At 39.5% G+C, this 22,168-nt stretch overlaps 1 protein-coding gene across 2 annotated transcripts in view; it reads right to left on the bottom strand.

The window, feature by feature from the left end:
- CTH (cystathionine gamma-lyase) overlaps positions 1-22,168 on the bottom strand; it is a 414,207-nt gene that overhangs the window by 9,107 nt on the left and 382,932 nt on the right. Inside the window, exons 2-10 of one of the 2 annotated variants that reach the window (XM_081949031.1) lie at positions 19,671-19,936; positions 15,942-16,023; positions 15,454-15,549; positions 10,887-10,996; positions 7,404-7,535; positions 4,805-4,862; positions 3,639-3,716; positions 1,742-1,894; positions 1,115-1,236 (exon numbers count right to left, since the gene is read on the bottom strand). In XM_081949031.1, coding sequence (XP_081805157.1) covers positions 1,115-1,236; positions 1,742-1,894; positions 3,639-3,716; positions 4,805-4,862; positions 7,404-7,535; positions 10,887-10,996; positions 15,454-15,549; positions 15,942-16,023; positions 19,671-19,838 — 999 coding nt within the window. In that variant the 5' untranslated portion in view covers positions 19,839-19,936. Of the gene's footprint in view, positions 1-1,114; positions 1,237-1,741; positions 1,895-3,638; positions 3,717-4,804; positions 4,863-7,403; positions 7,536-10,886; positions 10,997-15,453; positions 15,550-15,941; positions 16,024-19,670; positions 19,996-22,168 lie in introns of those variants that run through there. The other variant, XM_081949030.1, reaches the window with a different exon arrangement.

Raw genomic sequence — 22,168 nt, forward strand, 5'->3', positions numbered from 1 at the left:
GTAGGTGTTTTTGCTGGGACAGCACTTGATCAATGTAATTCTCATCAATCAGTTAAAGAGCTTTCCAAAAGGAAAAAAAAAGTTTTTGCACTCTGCAAATATCCCCAAAAGGCCCGTTTTTCACAAAGACGGACCTGGGTTTTTTTTTCAAAAAAAGGCATAAATAGCCTTGGGGGGGCTTGCAGAGTGCTCCTGGAGAGGTAGAGGGGCCAAAAACGAGCCACAAATGGCCCGTTTTTCGTGAAAATGGACCCATTTTTGTCAAATAAATTGCATGCATAGCCTTATGGAGGCTTATAGAGTGCTGCTGGGGGGCAAAAATGGCCCATTTTTGCTTATTTCTGCCCTCCCCAGCCCCCAGGAGCTCTCTGAAAGCCTCCATAAGGGTATACACGGCCATTTTGGTGAAGGGGCAGGGCTTTGGGAGGCAAAAAATGCTGTACTCGATGTATAAGACGCACCCAGATTTTCAGCCTCTTTTTTGAATACTCTGAAAAATACGGTATATTTTAAAGTCAATCCTTGTCCAGTGATATATTTTGACAAATCAATGAATTGACTTCTGAAGTCAAATGTATAATTTATTTATTTGTATTTTGCCTTTATTATTTTTTTTACAAATAACCCAAGGCAGTAAACAAACTGTGTCCGATGCACCTTCATCAACCTATTCTCCACATAACAACAACTTTGCCAGGTGGGTTGGGCTGAGGGAGAGTGACTGGCCCAAAGTCACCTAGCTGGCTTTCATGGTTAAGGTGCAACTTGAATTCACAGTCTTCCATTTTTCAGCTTGGTGCCTTCAAATTTCAAAAGCAGCACGACACTGTTACATCAGCCAAAACTGTTTTGCTTTCCTGGCACCATTTATAATTGTGGAGGATGATGGCAGAGAGGCTTCTGGGGTGCAATTAAATGGCTCACATTGCCTGACTCCCATTCATTTGGATACACTCATTCTATTCCCTTTCATTAGTGCCATTCCTACAAATGCTCAAAATCCACAATGGCTTCAGCAGGGAAGAAAGGACCACAGTACAGTACACAACTCCTGACAAAGTCACAAGACAGTGTCGTGGCTCTTTCAAAAGCAGTCTACAAGAATAAGCTTTACCTTTAGGTTTTTAAGGAATCGAGAAGCATTTTCAAGGTTTCCTTTGATGTAAAATGAAATCATTCCTGGGCAGCCGGTGCACTGACGTTGCATCAGATCATATTGTGGGTGTGACTGTAATCCTGCAATGAATCAACCCAGCTGTATTATTACTTTAACTCAGACAAACACATTCAATAGCTGACATATGCAGATGTTTCCAGATGAGGCTTTTCTTGTTTAATTGCCTGATTTTACCACCAAGACTATATGGGAGCATTTAGAAGATGATGACATCACTATTCTGCAATCTCTCCATCTTTCTCCAATACTCCTTCCTCCTTTTCCCCTTCAGAGGAAATCTATTGAAAAAGGGGCATTGGTTCATAATGACTTTTGCTTAGTAACTCTAGGAGCCCTTTGGGAATGTATACAATTTAAAAATGGAATCAATGACTTATGAAATCAAGATGATATGCAGCAGGAGGAGATATGACTATGAAGTGGATATGGGAGAAACCAAGTTAAGGAAGCTTACAATGATTGTAAAAGATTGGAGTTTTAGTTGGGTAGCTCATCAGGTTTTGCCCGGTAGGGAATACAAAAATCTTTCTAGGAAGACTTCCAAGTTATCTGAGGGCAACATACCAGGGAAGATGACTTTTTCAACCCTTGGATCTGACTCAAGGTATTGCGCCACAGTCAATGCATTGCGAAAATGCTGTTGCATGCGGATTGGCAGAGTCTTTAAACCTCGGTTGCAAAGGTAGCAATCAAAAGGAGATGGAATTGCTCCAATGGCTATAAAAAAAACAGATATTATTCTTTCCAGCATATTAAATCATTTTTTGTTTGAAAATTATGCCAGTGGTCAGAACTGAGGTATACACCCTGGGTTAAAATAACAACATGTGATAAATGAGTTTGATCCACTCATGATTTCATTGATGTCAGCACTGGGCTAGATATACATATATCATTTTTTTAATATTCAAGTTTGAATCAGGATATCACAGAGTGTCTCATACTTTGCAACACATTAATCATCCACTATTAGCTGGTGCAGGCAAAATCCAGGTTGTGGTTTGCTATTGCTTGCACTTCACTTGCACAAGGGTTAAAAAATTATTGTGTCCTCCATGACCAACAGTTGTCCCTAATCTATATTCTGAGAACTCCTTGCAGTAAACATTTTATGGAACTGACCAAACGCTATTTTGATCATTTTTCAATAAATATTTATACATTCAGAACAAACCATATTGTGGTCTTCCAAATAGTTAATCTGCTTTTCTACTCAACAATTACCCAAAGCATGGATTCAAAATTTAGAACATGAATTTTGAATCAGAGCTCTTATTAAAATACATTAATATATTATTAAAATACATTAAGAGCTCTGATTCAAAATGCATGTTAGCATTTTGTTGTTAGCAACTCTAAGTATTGAGCCAAAACTGTATCAGACTTATGGTTTTACCAGTATTTATTCTATGCTTCACATGCATCCCGGTTGGTCAAAAAATACAGGATAGAAGACATAGACTATAATTAGGCAGTTGTAGCTGACATGTTAAAATATTAGTTCTTTAATGTGTTATAATTATATTGTTATTTCCTTAGGGATTGGCTGTCACAAGTGACGGAATATCCAGACTTGCTTTGAACACCCCTAATGTGGGAAAGAGGAGCTGTTTTTCATTTATTTATTTGTATCCCACCTTTATTATTTTTACAAATACCTCAAGGTGGCAAACATCTCCAACACACCTTCCTCCTATTTTCTCCACAACAACAACCCTATGAGGTGAGTTGTGTTGACAAAAAGTGACTGAAATAAGGTTACCCAGCTGGCTTTTATGGCTAAGGCAGGACTAGAACTCACAGTCTCCTGGTTTCTAGTCTGGTGCCTTAACAAGTAGACCAAACTAGCTTTCAGCCCACAATATGTCTAGCTGCGTAGAGTAGGCCCACAGTGAGATAGGCTGCAAATAAATTGAACAAATAAATAATAATGTCTGCCCAAAACAGATGCAATCTGTGGACTTATGTTCTACTGAAGGATGAATCTAACAATAGACTCATAGGAGATAGAAAATAATTTTGACTTAAGAAAATACAGAGATGGAAGGTTAAGTCACAAACAATTGCATTACTAGCCCAGTTTTTTTAAGGGAACGTTCTGTAACTGCTTTGAAATACAACACAAAATTGATAGGAAATCTCAGGTATATGTCTGCAGAGTCACATCTATTTTGATTGCAGGAACTTTTTTTTACTCACTGCAGTACTTATTTTTTAGATTAACTTTAATTTAGATATTCTTTACAATTGTTTTACTTTTCCAGTAAGTAGCACCAAAGTGTTCAAAACTATAGGTGTTAAAAAATACAAAAAATACAATACACCAAATAATACGTGTCTTTTATGTACTGAGGATGAGTTGATTAAACAGGTAATGAATAAATTTTGCTAAATGGATGTCAAGCATAGCTACTTTACAAGATCTGCAAGCCACACTTTTGAGTCTGCTCTTCATACTCACAATATTGCAAGAATCTGAGTCTGTCGTGAAGTTCATCATCACTTAGTGAAACCAATCCCATTACAACATCACTGTGTCCTAAAAATATAAGCAGGCAAGTGATCAGTCCTATGTTTTTAAACAACATGGCTGAACATGTTCAAATATCATATAAGTAGGTTGACAATGAGGCAGTGAATATGCTTGCTCGTGATAACTGGTTTCTCCCACAAGTAGACAAATGAGCATCTGTGGTTATCTTAAATTGGAATAACAACCAAACACTGGACTGTGGTTTTATTTGTCTGGAAAACAACAGAGAGCAAAGTCATCATTTGATTTTAGATTGCTTATGACCTTGTTCTCGGGTTTCTAACAAGTGGGAAAAGCAGCAGTCTAGCGAGCCCACTTCACATTGGCTTAGGTTATGATACCACAGAGGAAAGAACGGGGGGGTGGGGGGGTGGTGTTGTGTTATTTCTTGTAATGTTTACTTAGCAATAAGCCTGGGTAAATGTGGCGTGGATACTGGTCCATCCATTTACAGGTGCTTTTGCCTTTATCATTCAGTTACTCCAATGAAATTTCAAGCCATGATACTAGATTTCTCCGTGTGGTATCATCTTTTTAAAGCTGATTAGCTGAGAACTAAAACTTACACTGGGTTGCAACGGTTTTGGGAATGGAATGGCATGATTTTCTAAGGTAAAGTAAGAGGAGTTTTTGAAAAAAAGTTGGATACAGGAGACACAGATGATCTTCAAAGACAGCCCAGGTTACCAGAATAGCAAAAAAAAAAAAAAAAAAAAAGATTCTCTGTCAGTCCTGGATCAACAATATGGCTTCCAAACACTTCTCTAATTTACAGGGCAAATATTAAAAATGCAAATAGACTATACATATCCATGCCAATAAGATACATATTCAGATATAACTTCATCTTGAATTATTTTAGATATATTCAAACATATATTAAAGAAAATTAATGTAAGCCACAAGCACTGACTACAAACAGTATGTTAGGAAACACATTATGTGCTTATGAATTACATTATAAAGTATATGTCATTTTCAAAATGAATATAATAAAAATCTAATGTGTATTAAAATATTTGAACATATATAAAAGCATTACTAATGCTTACTACAAAATAAAATCAGCATAACATGCAAGTCTATCTACTTACCATTCATGTATTTGGTTGCTGAATACATGCAAATGTCTGCTCCTAAAGACAAAGGACGCTACAACAGAACAAAATAAGAGATTTATTTCATTTTCTGTTGAGAAAATCAATAGCAATTGTCAATGAATACTGAGGCATACTGCAAACAAGTTTCAAGCAATTCCTGCTATGCAGAGATTAGGCTAATGAAAAAAAGGCCAGTTATCATTTCATTGATGTGAATCTGAAAAGGTTTAAAGGGAAACTAAGTTTGAGCATCACCTATGAAAGAATAAACAATAAGAAAAAGGAAGTGAAAACAGTTCACGTTTAGTTTGTCTCTTTTCCTATTTGGTGTATCAACCCAACTCATCTCAGAGGGTTGTTGTGGAGAAAATAGGAGAAGGAAGGAGTACTAGCTATGTTCAGGACCTTGAATTTGGGATTTTAAAAGATGGTATTTAAAAAATCTAAATACTGTGTTTAAGAAAAAAAATATTTTCTTCTGCTATCTCTTTGAAGACTTGGATGTTTCCTCAGACATGAGGTCTAGAGGTTAGATAGACCTGTCACTATGAGTTTCCCTTTCTGGAGTGGAGTTTGATTGGTCCTTAGCTGCCATTTATTTTTCCTATTTATTCAAGGTCTTCTGTTTTCATCATCATTTTTATTAACATTCAGAATAAAACAATTCAAGTACAATCCAAAAATATAATAGCACTGTAACAGTTTAATATACAGTGGACTAATATGAACAAGTCTGGATATGTCAAAGCCTTATAGCTAAGGCACAAAATTTAACAATTACAAAGGTGATTTCAGGACATCTGTTATTTGAGAAAATTTCTAGATAGCATCGATTCAGGGAGGCCAGGCAATCTTCCCATTAAAAGGCAGATTAGTAGAGAACACAATTCCGCCCAGAACGTGCTCCAGGATTTCAACACCAAAGGCACAAGGGTGTTGCCTAAATGCTACATGAATTCCTTTATATTTGCCATTCATAGCTGTAAAAGGGGAGGGCACTAAGCTATGGTTGGGAAAACGCCCTCCGGTAATGGATAAAGGATAGGCTAAATACATTTCATACGGGCTGTGATTCCCTTATATTGCTGGGGTGATGATCTAACCTTGGAGCTCCTGCTAAGTGATACTGACATTCAATATCTTCTAATCTTTGCCTAATAAGCTTCATGGCTTTATTGTATTCCATATTTAGACAGGAGTCAGGGAACCTGCCAAGGTAGGTTCAGTTTCTTGCGTATTGTTATGTATTATCTAGATTTAAAGATATCACATGGGGGAAAGAGGAAGAAGAGGAAGAGGGAGGGAGGGAGGGAGAGAGAGAGATGATAGACAGACAGATTCATTCTAAAAAGTAGCAAGACATGATTAATTGCCAACCTCTTGTTTCAATGCTAATCAGATTGGCCTCTGGCCTAAGTACAATGGAAACTCTTCTACCCACAAAATATGGTTTCTGGAAAACATGGCTGCATTTGATCCCATGATTGGAATGTTATGTCAGAGTATTGATGTTCTATTTTGCTGGTTTAATCCTATGCACACCGCCTAGAGCTGCAAGGGTGAGGTGGGAGTCTATATAAACTGATGTAACAAATAAATATATTTCATCCTATTCTGCACTCTGCAACATTTGTCTTAGTGGAATTATTTCTCTCTATTATGTTAGCTACTCTGTTAGGAATGTTTAGCTGTAGAATCGTTAGATTATAGACACACTACATTGTCACAATGCTGTGATTCTATGGAATTAAATTGTCCCACTTGACACCTCATTTGGGATAGCCCTGTTATTATCCGTCATGACAACACTTCCTGTTTTCCAGTAAAACATTACATTAGAACATCTGCACTTTCATCTTTCAATCCTATATTTATTGGTCTTCAGCACAGCCATTGTATCTTAATTCAGAAATAAAAACCACCACTGTATGTCTAGTGAAATTGAACCAGTAAAGTGTTATTTAGAGTTATAGCCTCATTCTGTAAGAGAATCAAGTATTAATGGGATTCCTGATGTTTCTATTGAAAGAGATTCCAATATCTGCCCCCCCCCCAACACTTTTCATATGAGCCCTTTGTGATATGTTCTACCATGTGAGGTGAAACATGTGACCATAATTGGTAGCAACATGCCATGCCTTCCCCAAAAGTATTAGTTGAGGCCTACAGCCCAATCCTTTTGATGCCAATCAAGAGTCATTTTCACATCCAAATATGTTTCAAATGACTCTCGGGACTACTAGAATATTATCCTCACTTATTATGGGTTTACATTCCTTAGTTGTTTGCAGTTACAGCTGGTGATAGCATTCTAATTGTGTAATTATTATGATGGTTTTATTGTATATTATGTAGGCTGTTTAGAACAGTTAAGATTTAGAAGCCTATCGATCAATACATTTTCAGTACCCAATTTCAGATCCTACTTCTGCCATTTTGCAATGATTACTGGGGTGTTGTATTATTGTTATTTTCCCCTTTGTAAAAAGGTGAATCATAGAGTCACAAAAGTAAAATAATGCAAAGCATTTATTAGATGAGGTGTGCTACTCTAATAAAAGCAGCTGAAACAAACTAATCAAAATTGACTTACCTGGAAATATGCAGACATAAAAGTATTGTCTACTACTAAAATAACTCCTTTGTGTTTATGAACAATGTTTGCACATCCTTGAATGTCAACAACTTTCAGCATTGGATTTGTTGGAGTTTCAATCCATACAAGCTGTTAGTTTGGGAAGAAAAGAGTATTAAATATACATTATTGAAAAATATCCACTTTAAAGAATAGTGTTGGTTTTCATTAATATTTTTGTAAGACATTAAACACTACAAGATAATGCTGAGAACAAAGTTTCATACATAAAACCCCTTATTTTGTTGCTACTTCTCTAAGCTGTATAGGAAAGTCAACGAAATTTATTATTTAATATTAGTCAGCCCAAGTGATTCTATGGAAATATATTTAGAAACTTTTAAATATTCCAACTCTGTCTATAATTATCCTGAAACAGACTTTACTTGTGTAAAGCAATTTACACAATTTGGGAGGAAATGGCTCAGTTCGTTTCGAATCAAAGAAGCCTGCAATCTTTGTTTGCCAACTGATCAGATAAGGACTTTCTGTCTTTCTCTTCATTCCTCTCTCTTAATTCCTTCTTTTTTTATAGGTGCACTGTAGGCATAAGTAAGTGCAGGCATGCAGAATATGTTCTAATAAAGTTAGGAAAAATGGTTCTTCCTCCTGGATTGTTATATGTGGGTTTCCACAGATGCATGCTCTAATATTATATATAAGATTCTATGTATTTTGTAACACCGCCCAATTTTATATTTAAATCTTTCCAATAGTTACCTCCAAGTATCTGTGCATCCCATGATAATATCTATATGTCAGTTCTACTGCTTTACTAGCCAACAGATCACAATCTTCAGTTCTATGTGGAAGAAGCCACTGAATCAAGACTAGAGTAGATTAAAGTAGAGAGCCTCTGGATTTATAAAAAATCTTGTTAAGGCAGGGCAAAGAGGAGGAAATTATCTCCCTGTTATTTCACCCAAAGAGTTCTACAGAAAATGTGCTCCTTATAGATACTACTACTGCCCTATCAAACCATACCACAATTAAGTCAAAACTACCTAACCAAAACTTATATCTTGTTCTATGCAATCTGCAAAGTCAGCTTGTATTTCCCACTGAAATAAATGTTTGGCAAAATGCTGTAAGTTCAAAGCTGTGAGCCAAAGACAGAGGAGGATCACTGGGCAAAGAGTTCTGAAAAAAATAAATAATCTTCTAGCACGACAGATAAATGTTCTCCAGTTTGTACTGTACCTACCAATATTGGCAAAAGATGTTAATTGTTAAACTGCATTATTTCTTATGAGATCCACAACAATCATATCTGGAACAAGCTAAGAGCTGGACTACAACTAAAAAGTAACAGATTCTCACTTCTTACTATTTTGATCAGTCACTAAACCAGAGGTGGGTTTCTGCGAGTTCGCCCCAGATCGGGTGAAGTGGTAGTGGCGGCAGTGGGAGGCTCCGCCCACCCTGCTCGGACGCGCACAAGTGCGTGCACAAGCAAACCAGTAGTAAAATAAATTGAAACCCACCACTGCACTACACCTATCTCACAGACCCATTCGGAGTAAAAATATAGTAGCAACGGGAATCTACATGGAATACGGCAGCAACAATACAGGATACTAAATTCTCCAAACCTATTAAAAAGGAATGAAGAATATTTTTATCAGTTCAACTGGAATGTTTAAGCTTACAAAAATCTTATCTTGGCCTCTCACAGAGTTCTGAAAGGCTCCCTAAGCACTTAAAAAGCTGCCTGATATTACTTTTTCACTTGTTTTATGGATATTTATGAAATTCCTGGAAATGATGAAGATTCAAATAGGTTCTAACCATTTTTAAAATTGTATTGCTCCATTGTATTGGGTTATAACACATTTGGATGGTGGTGGAAAACATGCAATTTTTTCACAGTCTTCTAGCATGACAGATAAATGTTCTCCAGCTTGTACTGTACCCACCAATATTGGCAAAGATGTCAATTGTTAAATTTACTTTGCAAAAGGTGATCACATGATCCCAGGGCACTACAACTAACATAGATATGAACCAGCTGCCAAGCATCCAACTTTTGATCATGTGACCATGGAGATGCTGCAATGGTCGTAAGTGTGAAAAATGGTCATGTCATGTTTTTCAGTGCTGTTTTAACTTCATCAGTCACTAAATGAACCGCTGTAAGTTGAGGGCTACCTGTATAATTCTGTTATATCATCTTAATCTCTTTCAACATTTTTGCCCTGATCAGTTGCAACCAAACATAAGCCCTATTCATGCATGATACAAAATCTTTGGAGCTGATCTGAGAATTGGAAGAACAACATCTGTTCCACATCCATGAGCTATAGCCATTCCTAGAGGTACACATATATCTGTAGGAAATTGTCCTTCATGAACATTCTGTCCCTAAATAAATTCACCCTGTCCAAGTTGATGGCTGGAGAAAGGCTGAATCATATGCATGAGATCAGAGTTATGTTATATAGATGTCTTTCATGTTTAGCAAAAAAGGCAACACAACCCAATGTTGTATATATTGCAGGAAATTCTAGTCTGCCATACAGTCATGCTGGGAATGTTATTTTCAGTGATGTGCAGTCAGGGGAGGCAAAGCCTCACCGCTCTCATCATGAAAAGAAAAAAAATGTAAAAGGGAAAAGTCGAGTGCTGAGGTGAGGCTTAAAAAAGCCTCTAAAAAAGCGCCCTCTACTAGGAGGCAGGAAAACTGCATGCCTCCCCTACCTCGGGATTTTTTAGCCTCAGATCAGCGCGAGCCGCGGTCCCCTTCATGTTGGCTCAGGAAGGAGGGGAATGGGACCGCATGTGCAGGAGGCTCCTCAGCGCTAGCCTCAGATCAGGGCGAGCTGCGGTCCCATTCCCCTCCTTCCTGAGTCAACATGAAGAGGACTGCGGCTCGTGCTGAGGAGCCTCCTGCACACCTGGTCCCATTCCTCTCCTTCCTGAGCCAACATGAAGGGGACCGCCGCTCGCGCTGATCTGAGGCTAGCGCTGAGGAGCCTCCTGCACACACGGTCCCATTCCCCTCCTTCCGGAGCCAACATGAAGGGGACCGCGGCTCGCGCTGGTCTGAGGCTAGCGCTGAGGAGCCTCCTGCACACACGGTCCCATTCCCCTTCTTCCTGAGCCAACATTAAGGGGACTGCGGCTCGCGCTGATCTGAGGCTAGCGCTGAGGAGCCTCCTGCACACACCTGGTCCCATTCCCCTCCTTCCTGAGCCAACATGAAGGGGACCGCGGTTCGCGGTGATCTGAGGCTAGCGCTGAGGAGCCTCCTGCACAGCGTGGGTCTTCTCCGCAGCGCAGCGGAAGGAGTTGCTGTCCCTGCCACCGTGATCCTGGGGTATTTTGCTTGCACGCTTGCAAAGATCAAAGTTGTCAGAGTCCTCCCTTCATGATGATCATTTGATGACGTCACCAGCCTCACCAGCCATAAACCTCAACGCACGTCACTAGTTATTTTATTACCTTGGTCTCTGGTGTAATTGCAGCCTCAAGGCATTCCAGTTTGGTGCAGTCAACAAAAACAGCCTTTAGACCCATATCTGTTGCAATTCTTCGAAAATATCTATTTGTACCTAAAAGGGAAAGAAAAGACTTGTCTTCATTAATGTCATTAGGTGAATGAGCCACTAAACTCTCTACATATTTCACTCTTTTGGAAAGGATGACGTCTTCAGTACTATCAGCACTTCATATAGTACTTATATTAAACAATGTTGATGATTTTATCTGCAATGGCTTCCCATTTGAATAATAATAATTATATTAATAATTTATTAACATATTTCTACTCTGCCTTTAAAAAAAAAAAGTTTCAAGAGCTATTTTGTTGCTCGGTGCAGGAACTCTGCAGATTGCAACACAGAAGAAACTTTGTGCCAGAGAGAAAAATATTGAGTTAGTAGAATATCACCCGTAAAAGATCATGGATTCAACTTCTGGCATCTCCATTTAACAAGAATTCAGGAAAAGCTTTCCTGAGGTCCTGGAAGGTTGGTGAAGCCAATGCCAGACTAGATTTTGAACCCTCCCGTAGAAGGGTCATGTGCTTCTTCTGTAACCACCATGTTTCTTAGCATCCGAAATATTGGCAATATTATTCAATATGCAGAACAGAGATAGGCAATTTCCATAGGATGAAACAATGAACCAAGCTTTGTCTTCCACAAATAGAGGGCTGCACTCTAAAAATGCCCTTTTTCAAAAGGCAAGCTCAAGTATTTTAAGAGAAGAAGCAAACATCATGAGCACCTGGAAGACTTAAGACACCCAAAACACAAAAGGGAATGAAAATGTTTGGCCACAGCCCTAACAGAAAGCTTTTGGAGTCCTAAGATTAAGATCATAATCTACATATTTCTCTCTCTCCCTCTCCCTCCCTCCCTCCGTGTGTGTGTGTCTGTGTGTGTGTGTGTAGAAAAAAACTAACATATTTTTGGACTATAAGACGCACCTTTTTGTCACCCAAAAGGGGGTGAAAATGTCTGTGCGTCTTGTAGACCGAATATTGCCAAAGTCCCGCCATCCACTTCCATTTTTTGCCCTCTGCACACCCCATTTTCAGGCCTTTTTTCAGGCCTTTTTCAGCCCGTTTTTGAGGCTTTGGGGGGGGCATTTTTGAGGCTTTTTGGACTGCTTTTGAGGCTTTCTTGGGCCATATTTTTGGGGAAAAAATGGCCTTTAAAAAGTTTCAAAAACAGCTCAAAAAAGCCTTGAAAATGGCCCCCCAAAAGCCTCAAAAATGGGCCAGGAAAAGCCTGAAAAAAGGGCTAAAAATGTGGCACGCGGAGGCCAATCCCCCCCCTTTTTTTTTTTTGTTCTTTTCCTCTTCTAAATTCAGATGCGTCTTAAAGTTAGGTGCATTTTATAATCTGAAAAATACGGTAGTTGGACTACTGGAACTTTTGTAAACAACTTTACAGTTGCTGGGGACCTTTCATCAATTTGACTGTGTTCCAATACAGAGTATCAAATGCTCCAGTCTGCACGCCATGATGTCAGCAAGCATTCCCAGAAAAAATATTTTCAAAGCTAGAAGCCTATTTATGCTTTCTGGGAAAAAGATCCCAATGCACTCTAGAAAGCATACAGTATATGAGTTGACCCATATATTTTTACCCTCCCAATAAGGTTAACTGAAAAAACTAGTACTTACGTATACTGAAAATAAACCATTAAAGAAACTTTGGTCATTTTTAATAGTATAATAAGGAGGCAAACTCTTCCTGATGGATTCTCCCTTTAAAAAAAATCCCAATCCCCTTCATTACACACATGTGTTGAAAATGCCTTATTATATTGAGTTCCAGAAGGAATTAAAGGGACAAAAAAAACCACAATTCTGATGTGGATTCATAGTTTGCTGTTTCATTGTATATATTTTTCAGCACTTTAAAAAACAGATTATTAGTATCTTTATCTGATTTCTTTTTTTAAAAAAGGAAGCAAAGTTTAACTGGGGGCATTGATCCAACATATTACTTGCTTTTGAGGAAACATGTTTTCCTTCTCCTACTGCTATGTGAGACGCTCTGTTGCGGAGCATACGTTACATGGCTAATCCTGTGAAGTAAGTGGATACCCTATTTTGTTTATGACTAAAGTCATCTTGGCTGCTGTCCTAGAAATTCTATGCATAAGTAGCAGAAAGGTCAGCAGTTCAGAGATCCACATTAAAAAGAAGTGACCTGCATCTTCAGCCAATGCAAAAGTAGGTCTGCAATTCCTGCCTATGAAGTACAAGATATTTATCTTCCAAGAGCAAATATACAGCTTCAGGATAAAACTGTATTTCTGCCATTCTATGTCCAAATTCGCTCCTTCTCCAGTTTAATGCGTTGCCTGCACTATGTTAAAAATTGTGTAGAAATTGTCCTGATTTCCAGAGGGGAAAAATTGCAGACAAATTGAGTTTGATCCTTTATAAAACGTAGTGCAAGTAATGGTGTGGATTGCTAGGAATGTATCCAGTCTTTAAACTTGTAATGGGACATAGAAGAGCAACCTTTTGGAACAGCACTGAGTAGCCAAAGTGCTCTGCATTTGTAACACCCAGAACCCCAATGTCTCTCAAGTGCCAGGATGCTGAGCCTGACCCCTCTCTCCCCAGCTCTGGGAATACATCACTGCTCCATATCTCTTCCCTTCTTTTGTCATTTGACACTAAACCAGGGGTGAAATGCTCTGAAGTCTGCTACCAGTTTGCTTCGCGCCAAACACGCGTTTTGCGCGCAGGTGCTACCGCACAGTGCTGAAAAAGGAGGATTAAGAAGCCTTTTCTGAGTCTGCAAAAGTAAGAAGAACAGCAAGGAGCGGGGGGCAGCTGTGCCACGCAATTTAGATTCGCTAGGAAGCAGGACAAATCACACAGCACAGCTGTTTGTCGCACAGCTGATCGATGGAACTACCGGTTCACCCAAACTGGTAGCATTTTTTTGCTACCGGTTCGGGCGAACTGGAAGAATATGTGCAGCTCTAATTCCAATCTTAAAAGTAGATTTCTCACACCTACGTTAGTTAAAAGAAAAGTTGCAGATCAGCATTATTAGATTCAATAGCATGTACATATATTGCCATAAATGCTTTCAGTAATCCCCCCCCCCAAATGTACACATAACAAAAGCAAACTTTTCAAATGCTTTCAAGCAGCAATGCCAAACATGCTTATTGTTACATATACTCTGGATTCATGGGCTTTTCCCTTTCTTTATTCAGAAACAGTGGTTGTTGTTTTTTCTGGTAATTCAACCAAACCAGCAAAGAATGGTTTCTACCTGTCATCCAAACCAGCTCCCCTCTTAGTTGGGAGACAAGCACAAACCATAGTTTTCCTGTCTAGAGAAAGATTAGATAAGAAAGTAAATTAAATACATGACATGGCACGGGACCTAGTTACTTGCGGGATCGCATCCTCCCACATACATCCCTGCAGCCAATTCGCTCACACAGGGAGGGACTTCTCCTGGTACCGTCCACTAGGCAATGCCAACGGGCGACACCAAGGAGTAGGGCCTTCTCTGTGATGGGCCCAACCCTCTGGAATGACCTCCCCCCCGACATTAGAACCACTTCTGACCTCCGCTCCTTCCGGCAAAAATTGAAGACTCACCTGTTCCGATTAGCAGGCCTGGCATAATTACAACTGTCCCTCCTGGCAAATGTATTATTATCTGGTTATTTTAGGGTTTTTTAATCTGTTGTGTCTGTTTTAGGGATTTTAAAAAATTATATTTATTCAGCTTTGTACAGTTCTTTTAATTGCATTTTAACCTCCTCCAAACTGTACATATTTAATTTTTTATTGTATTTTTGTGATATTCTCTATGGACTGTACACCGCCCCGAGTCCCTTCTGGGAGAGGGGGCGGTCTAGAAGCACAAATAAATTGAAATTGAAATAAATAGTGTAAATTCCCAGTATAATTTAAGTTAGGTTAGGTTCTACTGTAGTTTATAAGGCATATAAGCAACATAGAAAAGGATAAATAGTGCCATTCATGAATTTGGTGAAACTAATGGCAAACTGCAAGACCATCTGTTGATATCTATAATTGACTGGGCAAATCCCTCTGTCTAAAACTGCTTTCCCCAACCTTTCCAGGTTGACGGCGAGGGTTAGGGTTGCACACAGCTTCATTTGTGTGAGTGGCGGGTGCGTGCCGCGCACGAGTGGGGCTGCACATGCCTGTTGCTTGAGCGAGTGGGGCTGCATGCACCAGTGCCTGCCACTCACATCCTTGAAACTGTGCATTCATGTGTGCTCAGTCACCACTGGTGCAACCCAATTCTGAACGACCCACAGCCCAGTAGTGGGCTGTGGCCTAAAGGTTGGGGACCTCTGGTCTAAAATATATTGCATGTGAAATGACAAAAATATCTCCATTGCTGATATTGGAACTAGTGTGGCTGTTTATCATGAAGCTGTTCTTCATAATGCAATCACCATTATATCAGACTTAAGTAAATGTGTTTAAATCACTTTGGAGTTATCATCCAAAAATGTTTAAAACACATGCTGCTGCTATACTTCTTACCGCCATAGACATCGTCTGTACAAATAACAGTATCTCCTGCCTTCAGTAAGTGAGCAATGTTCACAGTTGCTGCTAATCCAGAAGCATATGCTAAACCTGAAGTAAAGAGAGAAACAAATGAAATTTGATTAATTAATAAAAAGGTTTTCTTCCCAATATATTTAAACATTACAGCAAATATCACCAGTGTCTCTGAATGCCTGTTTGTTGGATAAGAATGTAGAAGCTTTGTCGCATAAATTGACTCGACATTTAAGTACAACCAAACATTGTAGCCATTATATTAAGTCTGGAGACATGGATTAATATAGATATCAATATCTCAGAATGAGATATGGTTTAACAAAACAGATAAAATGATACTCCTGCATATTGTCAGAGACGATTATAACTAAGTTTCAAATTTAAATAGGTTAATTTCCTAGGAAGCTAGTCTTCATTCCAGAATATAATCATTAATATTTGTTTTAGAAATATTGATAACTCACAGTATTTGCCACCATCTAGTGCTGCCACAGACTTTTCCAAGCAGTTACGGGTAGGATTTCCACAGCGGCTATATTCAAAGCCCTAAGAAAAAGAAGACACAGAACGTCAAACTTCTTTACCAGACATCGGTGCAATTTGCATGAAATTTATAAAAGTTTACTGAACTCTCCATGCATCGATGTACTTAAGATACCATTCATGTATGTGAATTAAGTTTTGAGAAATAAAAATATTTTTTGTACAAATGAATCCACAATTGATCTGAGTTAGAGACCGATGGGTGAGCAGCTTTCTTTAAGGATTCAATATTAGATTACTCACAAGTCAAGAATACGCTACCCTTACTTGGGTTCCTAAATCATGCTAAGCCAGAGGTGTCAAACTCGATTTCATTGAGGGCTGCATCAGGGTTGTTTCTGACCTTGGGGGAGGTCGGGTGGACGTGGCCAGTTCATTGTCACTCATGTCGGAGGCGCCTGTGGTAGCCTGAGCACTCTGCCAGCAAAAATGGAGCTGTGGCCCTCCCAAGCTCTGTTTTCTCTGGCAGAGGCACAGTGGGCCGGTCCTTTGCTGTTTCCAGGGTGGCCTTGCAGACCAGATCTAAGTACCTTGTGGGCCGGATCCAGTTGTGGGCCTTGAGTCTGATACCTCTGTGCTAAGCCATTGCTTGTTTTTACAGAGCTTATTGACTAAGCCACAGTGGTTCACATATCATACAAGAAGGGGATCTTAGTTTTGAACATGTTTTATGGATTGTTATGAGCCATCTAGAGTCATTGTATGAGATAGGCAGCCATATAAGTCTTGTAAATAAATAAATAAGCTAAAGGGTCTCTTAAATACCCAAATGCTTTTCCTCATGTCCTCTATTTTAAAAACAAAAACAATAAACTGTTCATAAACTTCATGGATATTAGTCTACTATAATTTGCAAGATAATGTTAAGTAAAATGAACTTCTTGTATTTTTGTAATTCTGTAGCCAATTCGCATAATTGGCTACAGATGTAAAACAAAACAAAAAACCCGCATAGTTTCTCTTTGTTTCTATCTTTATGTTGTTTCCTGCATTATAGCTTAAATAAATATAATTTATTATATAAATTATCTCTACAATCATTCTTGCATCAGAATTGTTTGTTCACAAGCTTCAATAACTCTTCTGCACAACTGTAATAATGTAATTTGTTACAAATTAGCCAGGAGGCAGAAAAAAATTAAGGTAATAAGGTATGACTGTACTGTACATAAAAATGCAGAAATGTCAAGGAAAGTTTCTTTATACTGTTCTTTAGTTTTAGCTTTAACACCACTTTCCTGGATAAACATTAATAGATTAACTAGTTATGTATTAAATGTCTTCTTGGACATTAAGCATATCTTAAATTGCTGAAGTAAAACCAAGGAAAGAAGTTTGGGCATGTAAAAGCTTTAAAGTAATTGCCATGCCAATTTTACCTAACATGATATTTTGGCCATGTGATTAACTAAAACAGTATTTTGGATGGTTGCTACTTATTTATGTAATTTCATGTTGTAGTGAAGAGAGAGAATAGCAAGGTGAGTTTGTTTTGCCCTGCCCTTAAGTGTTTTCGGAGTTAAAGTGAGTGAGCATTTCCTTCAAATTACTCAGAACTATCTTCAGATTCCAGAATTTCAACATCGATTAAATACTTTAGCTATACAAATGCAAATATCATTTATATAGTGAGTTGGAAGTTTCACTATGATTTTTATAACATGGAACTGGGAATGAACTTTTTTTTAAAAAAACCATCATTTAAAATGTTTAAAACAAGCCACCTTGGACATCAAAGTCAATCTAAAGAAAATTTAGATTGTATTTTGAAAATTTTATATTTCTACCAAGCAAACAATTAGTATAGATACCACCAGCAAGATCTGAGTCGTTGTCCCCCATAGTTTAATCAAATACTGTATATCACTGATCAATATGAGACACAGAAGATCTTCACAAGAGAAACTTAAACCCCAGCAGATACAAGTGTGGCTTCTTGAAGAGCTGGTTCCCAAACCAGATCTTAAAGGTCATAGTAACTCCTTTAAACTCTCCACAGAAATGGATAGTAGTTGTTACATAAGAGTTACATGCTCCTATAATTGGGCTTGGTCAGAGGCCAGTAGTCTGCAATATTCGGGTTCAGCTGAATGCATTTGAAAAGCAGAGCAGGATTTGAAATGGGATATAATTCAAGCATGTGTTACAGTGTCCAGTTCTAAGATCTCCAAAAATGAATGCAGTTAGCAGGCCAGACTTAGCTGCACAAATATACCAGCTGCAAATTCAAGTAGGCTTTGGGATTTTAACCCCAATAAAAGGCAGCTGAAAGTCCAACTTTCTGTGCCTTGAAAGTCTAACTTATTTCTCTAGTGGAATTTTTTTTATGCATGCAGGAGTTGGGAGAATAATAGGGCATGTCCTACATTGCAAAAGTCTGAAAAATTTGCCATATGGACAAGCAGTGTCAATTCCAAAAAAGGAAAACAACCCACAGACCACACCTAAGGGATTTTATTTTGAAACAAATCCCACATATGCAGTTGGGACACATCCTCTTTCTTTGTTGTTTGGCAAAATTTACCTCTTTCTCCCTGGTTTCCACACTGGATCTCAATTTAGTCTTTTCTTTAAAAGTGTACATGTCAAATGTCAGGAAGTATTTTATTCCTAGAGAATTATAGAACTGGAAGATGCCATAGAAAACAAAAATTATAGCATCACTAGCAGATGGCTACTGCATTCCATCCAGTATTCTGCATAAGTCCCATTAACAACTATTCCTGTTGTTAGGATGCTTTTCTTACACAGAATCAGAATCTGCTGGCCTGTACTTTGAATTAATTAATGGTATTTATGTCCTGAACTCTGGAAATATTGTTGTTTTACAGTGTGGTTCCAGGATTGGAGAGGAAAACAGATTGCTCATTTTTATCAAGAAGACCAAAAGGACTAACTGAAAGTAGATATATATTAGGGCTATTGCACTGCCTCTCCTCCCCCACTCTCTTTCTTTCTTTCTCTCCCTCCCCCCCCCCTCTCTCTCTCTCTCTCTCTCTCTCTCTCACACACACACACACACACACACACACACACACACACACACACACACGATCCATCCCCTATTTTGGCCTTTAGACTGCCCAGTGACTTGACAAAAATGACTAGGAGCTACTATCATTAACATTTTGCACACCCACAATCATCTTTCTTTCCCCTCCGATTTTTAGTCGTTCTGTGATTTTTTTAGAATGGACAACTGTGACCCTGTATTTTAATGAGCCAGAATAGAAGAGGCTCAAACATATGTTCCTTCTTGCCTCGTTTAAAACAAAAACGACTGCAGCCTTCTGAGGAAGATCGCAGGAACAGGGACCGAAAATATAGCGTTAGGAAACTAGTACCAGAGGCTTGAGAAGAGATCCGGACGGCAGCTACTCTGGGAGCACATATTGTGCAATTCCCCTTAGAGGAACAGATGCCGGCGCTCGAGGCAGGAGTTTGCTTCAGTGATGCGTTGGCCGGAAAAGAAAGAAAAAACCCTCACCGCTTGTAATCCTCGGAAGGTGCCCTGGCTTACTTTCGAGATGTCGCAAGTCTCCGCGGGTTCAACCGCAGTCGGCCAAAAGGGAGAGAAAACGGTCCATCTCCCTCCCTCCCTCCCACACACACACCCACACCCCCCCCACACCCCCTCCATCCTCACTCACGCTGTGCTGCCCGGGCGCCCGCTGCTTGAAGGTGGTCGCGAGAGAAATGGGGGGCACCACGGCCAGCGAGCTCCATTGTTCGGGTTCTTGCCCCACGTGGATCGCCTGCGTGGCGAAGTGCTTAAAAGGCGGCAGGAAACCTGAGCGGCTCTCTTTCGCATCTTCCATTCTGCCCGCGACAGGTGCTCCCCTCCCACGAAACGGCCGGAGGATCGGATGGGGAAGCGAGTGAAGGAGCGAGCGAGCGAGCGAGCGAGCGATCTGGGCACCGCTCTCGGACTCGGCTGGCGCAATACCGCGGCGAGTTGCTCCTTTACCGGCTTCCTCTGGGTGGCAGGATCAGCTATTGCCTTAAGGCGGGGACGCTCGGCTCGGGTTGGCTGGCCGGAGTGTCGCATCACAGCGCGATGGGTGGAGACCCGGCAGTAGCCCTATCCCGCCATAATGCTGGCCCGATCCCGGCGTCCGATTGGCGCAGGAGCGAGGCGCGCGCCCGGTGCCCGGGTTAGTCCTCGGGTCGAAGGACTGGCAAACTTGGCGAGGGGCACCGGGGGTTGGCGCTGCCACGCCGGATCGATCGCTGGTTGGGATGCCGCCTTCCCATCCTCCGGGATCAATAGGAGAGAGGAAGGGAGGGAACGCGGAGACTGGGTAGGGAAAGAGCCCGGCGGAGCGTGCGAAGGGGATTCCTTCCACCGCCTCTCACCGGTTCCCGCAGTGTTGGAGTTCATTGTGCGGCCGGAGTTGGGGTGCATTTCCCTTTTAAAAATTCGCCTCCGGCTATTTCCAAAGAAACTTCAACAAGTAACATCATCATGTATTGGGGGATGGTGGGGGGAAGGGGGAGAGGAAGAAGAAGAATGCATTTATCCTGATGGTCATCTTTCTCTGAATTAATCATGATCCCAAAAAGTCTTGGACAGCAAGAAGCAACGCATCCATTGCAGAAATCTGTGGATGAGAAAGGCTGCCATTCCTGGCCTCCCCGAACTCTGGCTATTGGCTGGCAAGACTGAAGTTGCAGCCTTAAATGTGAAGCCTGAATAAGGACAATATTGAGGGTTTTGAAGAAGTGATGAAGAGCTTTATCTCCTGCTTTGTGTTCCATGAATGATCCTGGCAATGTATTAATCAGAGGACTGGAAGTACAGTTGGGTGGGGAAGCCTCTGGATGCAGCTGGAAGTGAAGACGCTGCATTCTCGGCTTTGAAGGATGTGAAATGGACCAAGTCCTGTGTCAGCATCTAGTATGGAGAAGGCATTAGAGGCTATGGAAGGCTGTTGAAGTTTTGTCAAAGACTATACAAAACACACACACACACACACACACACACACACACACACACAATAAATAAGTTAAAACAAGCCAAACATTACAATCCAATTAAAGATAGGGAGGTGGGATCTATTGTTAGTCAAATCAACCATCTCCACTGTGATGTTCCCCCATTTATGAAAGACAATCATTTTATAAAGACAAAGGGGAGAAGAATGTTCCAAAGGATGGGGACAACAGCAAAGAAGGCTTTCTTCCTGTAAATCCCCCACTTTAGAATTCTTGTTAACTGTAATGCAGGATAACAATTTTCCATGTGATAACTGAAGAAGATATACCACAATCCTGGAAAACCATTCTCTCATATTTTTACAATTGACTGAGTGATTAATATGCAATACTTTTCAAATATAGATAATCCTAATTATATAAAATTTCATGAAAGGGTAGTAAGAATTATTTTGCAATTTATTTATGATACTGTGGAACTTGAAAGTCCATAGATATTTTTCAGTATCTTCCACAATTTTAGAACCAAAACTAATGGGACATTTGTGCAAATAAATTCTTAAACAAACAGCCATACAGTTTGACCTGTAATGTGATGTGATAGGAAAATTGTAGATTAAGGTTTATATTTATTTTGGTCCTTAAGTGGGTCAGGGAATATTACTCTTATTTTATATCAAAAATAAATGACCATTGGCAACAATGATTTGTAAATGTTGCCCTGTCTTTATAAAATAACTTGATATCCCTTCTACTTCATTCCAACAAATTGTGATTGCTTTGAACATATATTGTTTACTATTTTTAAAATTTGTTTCAATATAATGGCAAGTATTGACATCTCCAAGTCACAAGAGATAACTTAAGATGGTATCCTGTGGAGATAGTGTGTATATTGTCCAATCAAAGGATGAGAATTGAAAGTGGTACCACTTTTTCTTCTCCACACCCGTTGCAAAATGTGATGGTTTTCTCACAATTTGGCACAGTAACAATGTCCTTCATCTGTAGTTGGCAGTTTCTTCATATTGCACAACAGGATGGGATTTGTCTTATATAATTTGACTTTAAGGTCACCAAATATTCTATTAGACCTTGAACCACGGTTTGCATTTAACAGAATAGAGGAACATTGACCCATAAAAAGATTTTAGAAACTTGCATCTGTATGTCAAACATTGAAGTTCTCTATTCACATCTCCTTTAGATATTC

Source organism: Natrix helvetica (assembly GCF_964273705.1).
Source record: "Natrix helvetica genome assembly, chromosome: 3".
In the NCBI taxonomy this organism is placed as follows: Eukaryota; Metazoa; Chordata; class Lepidosauria; order Squamata; family Natricidae; genus Natrix; species Natrix helvetica.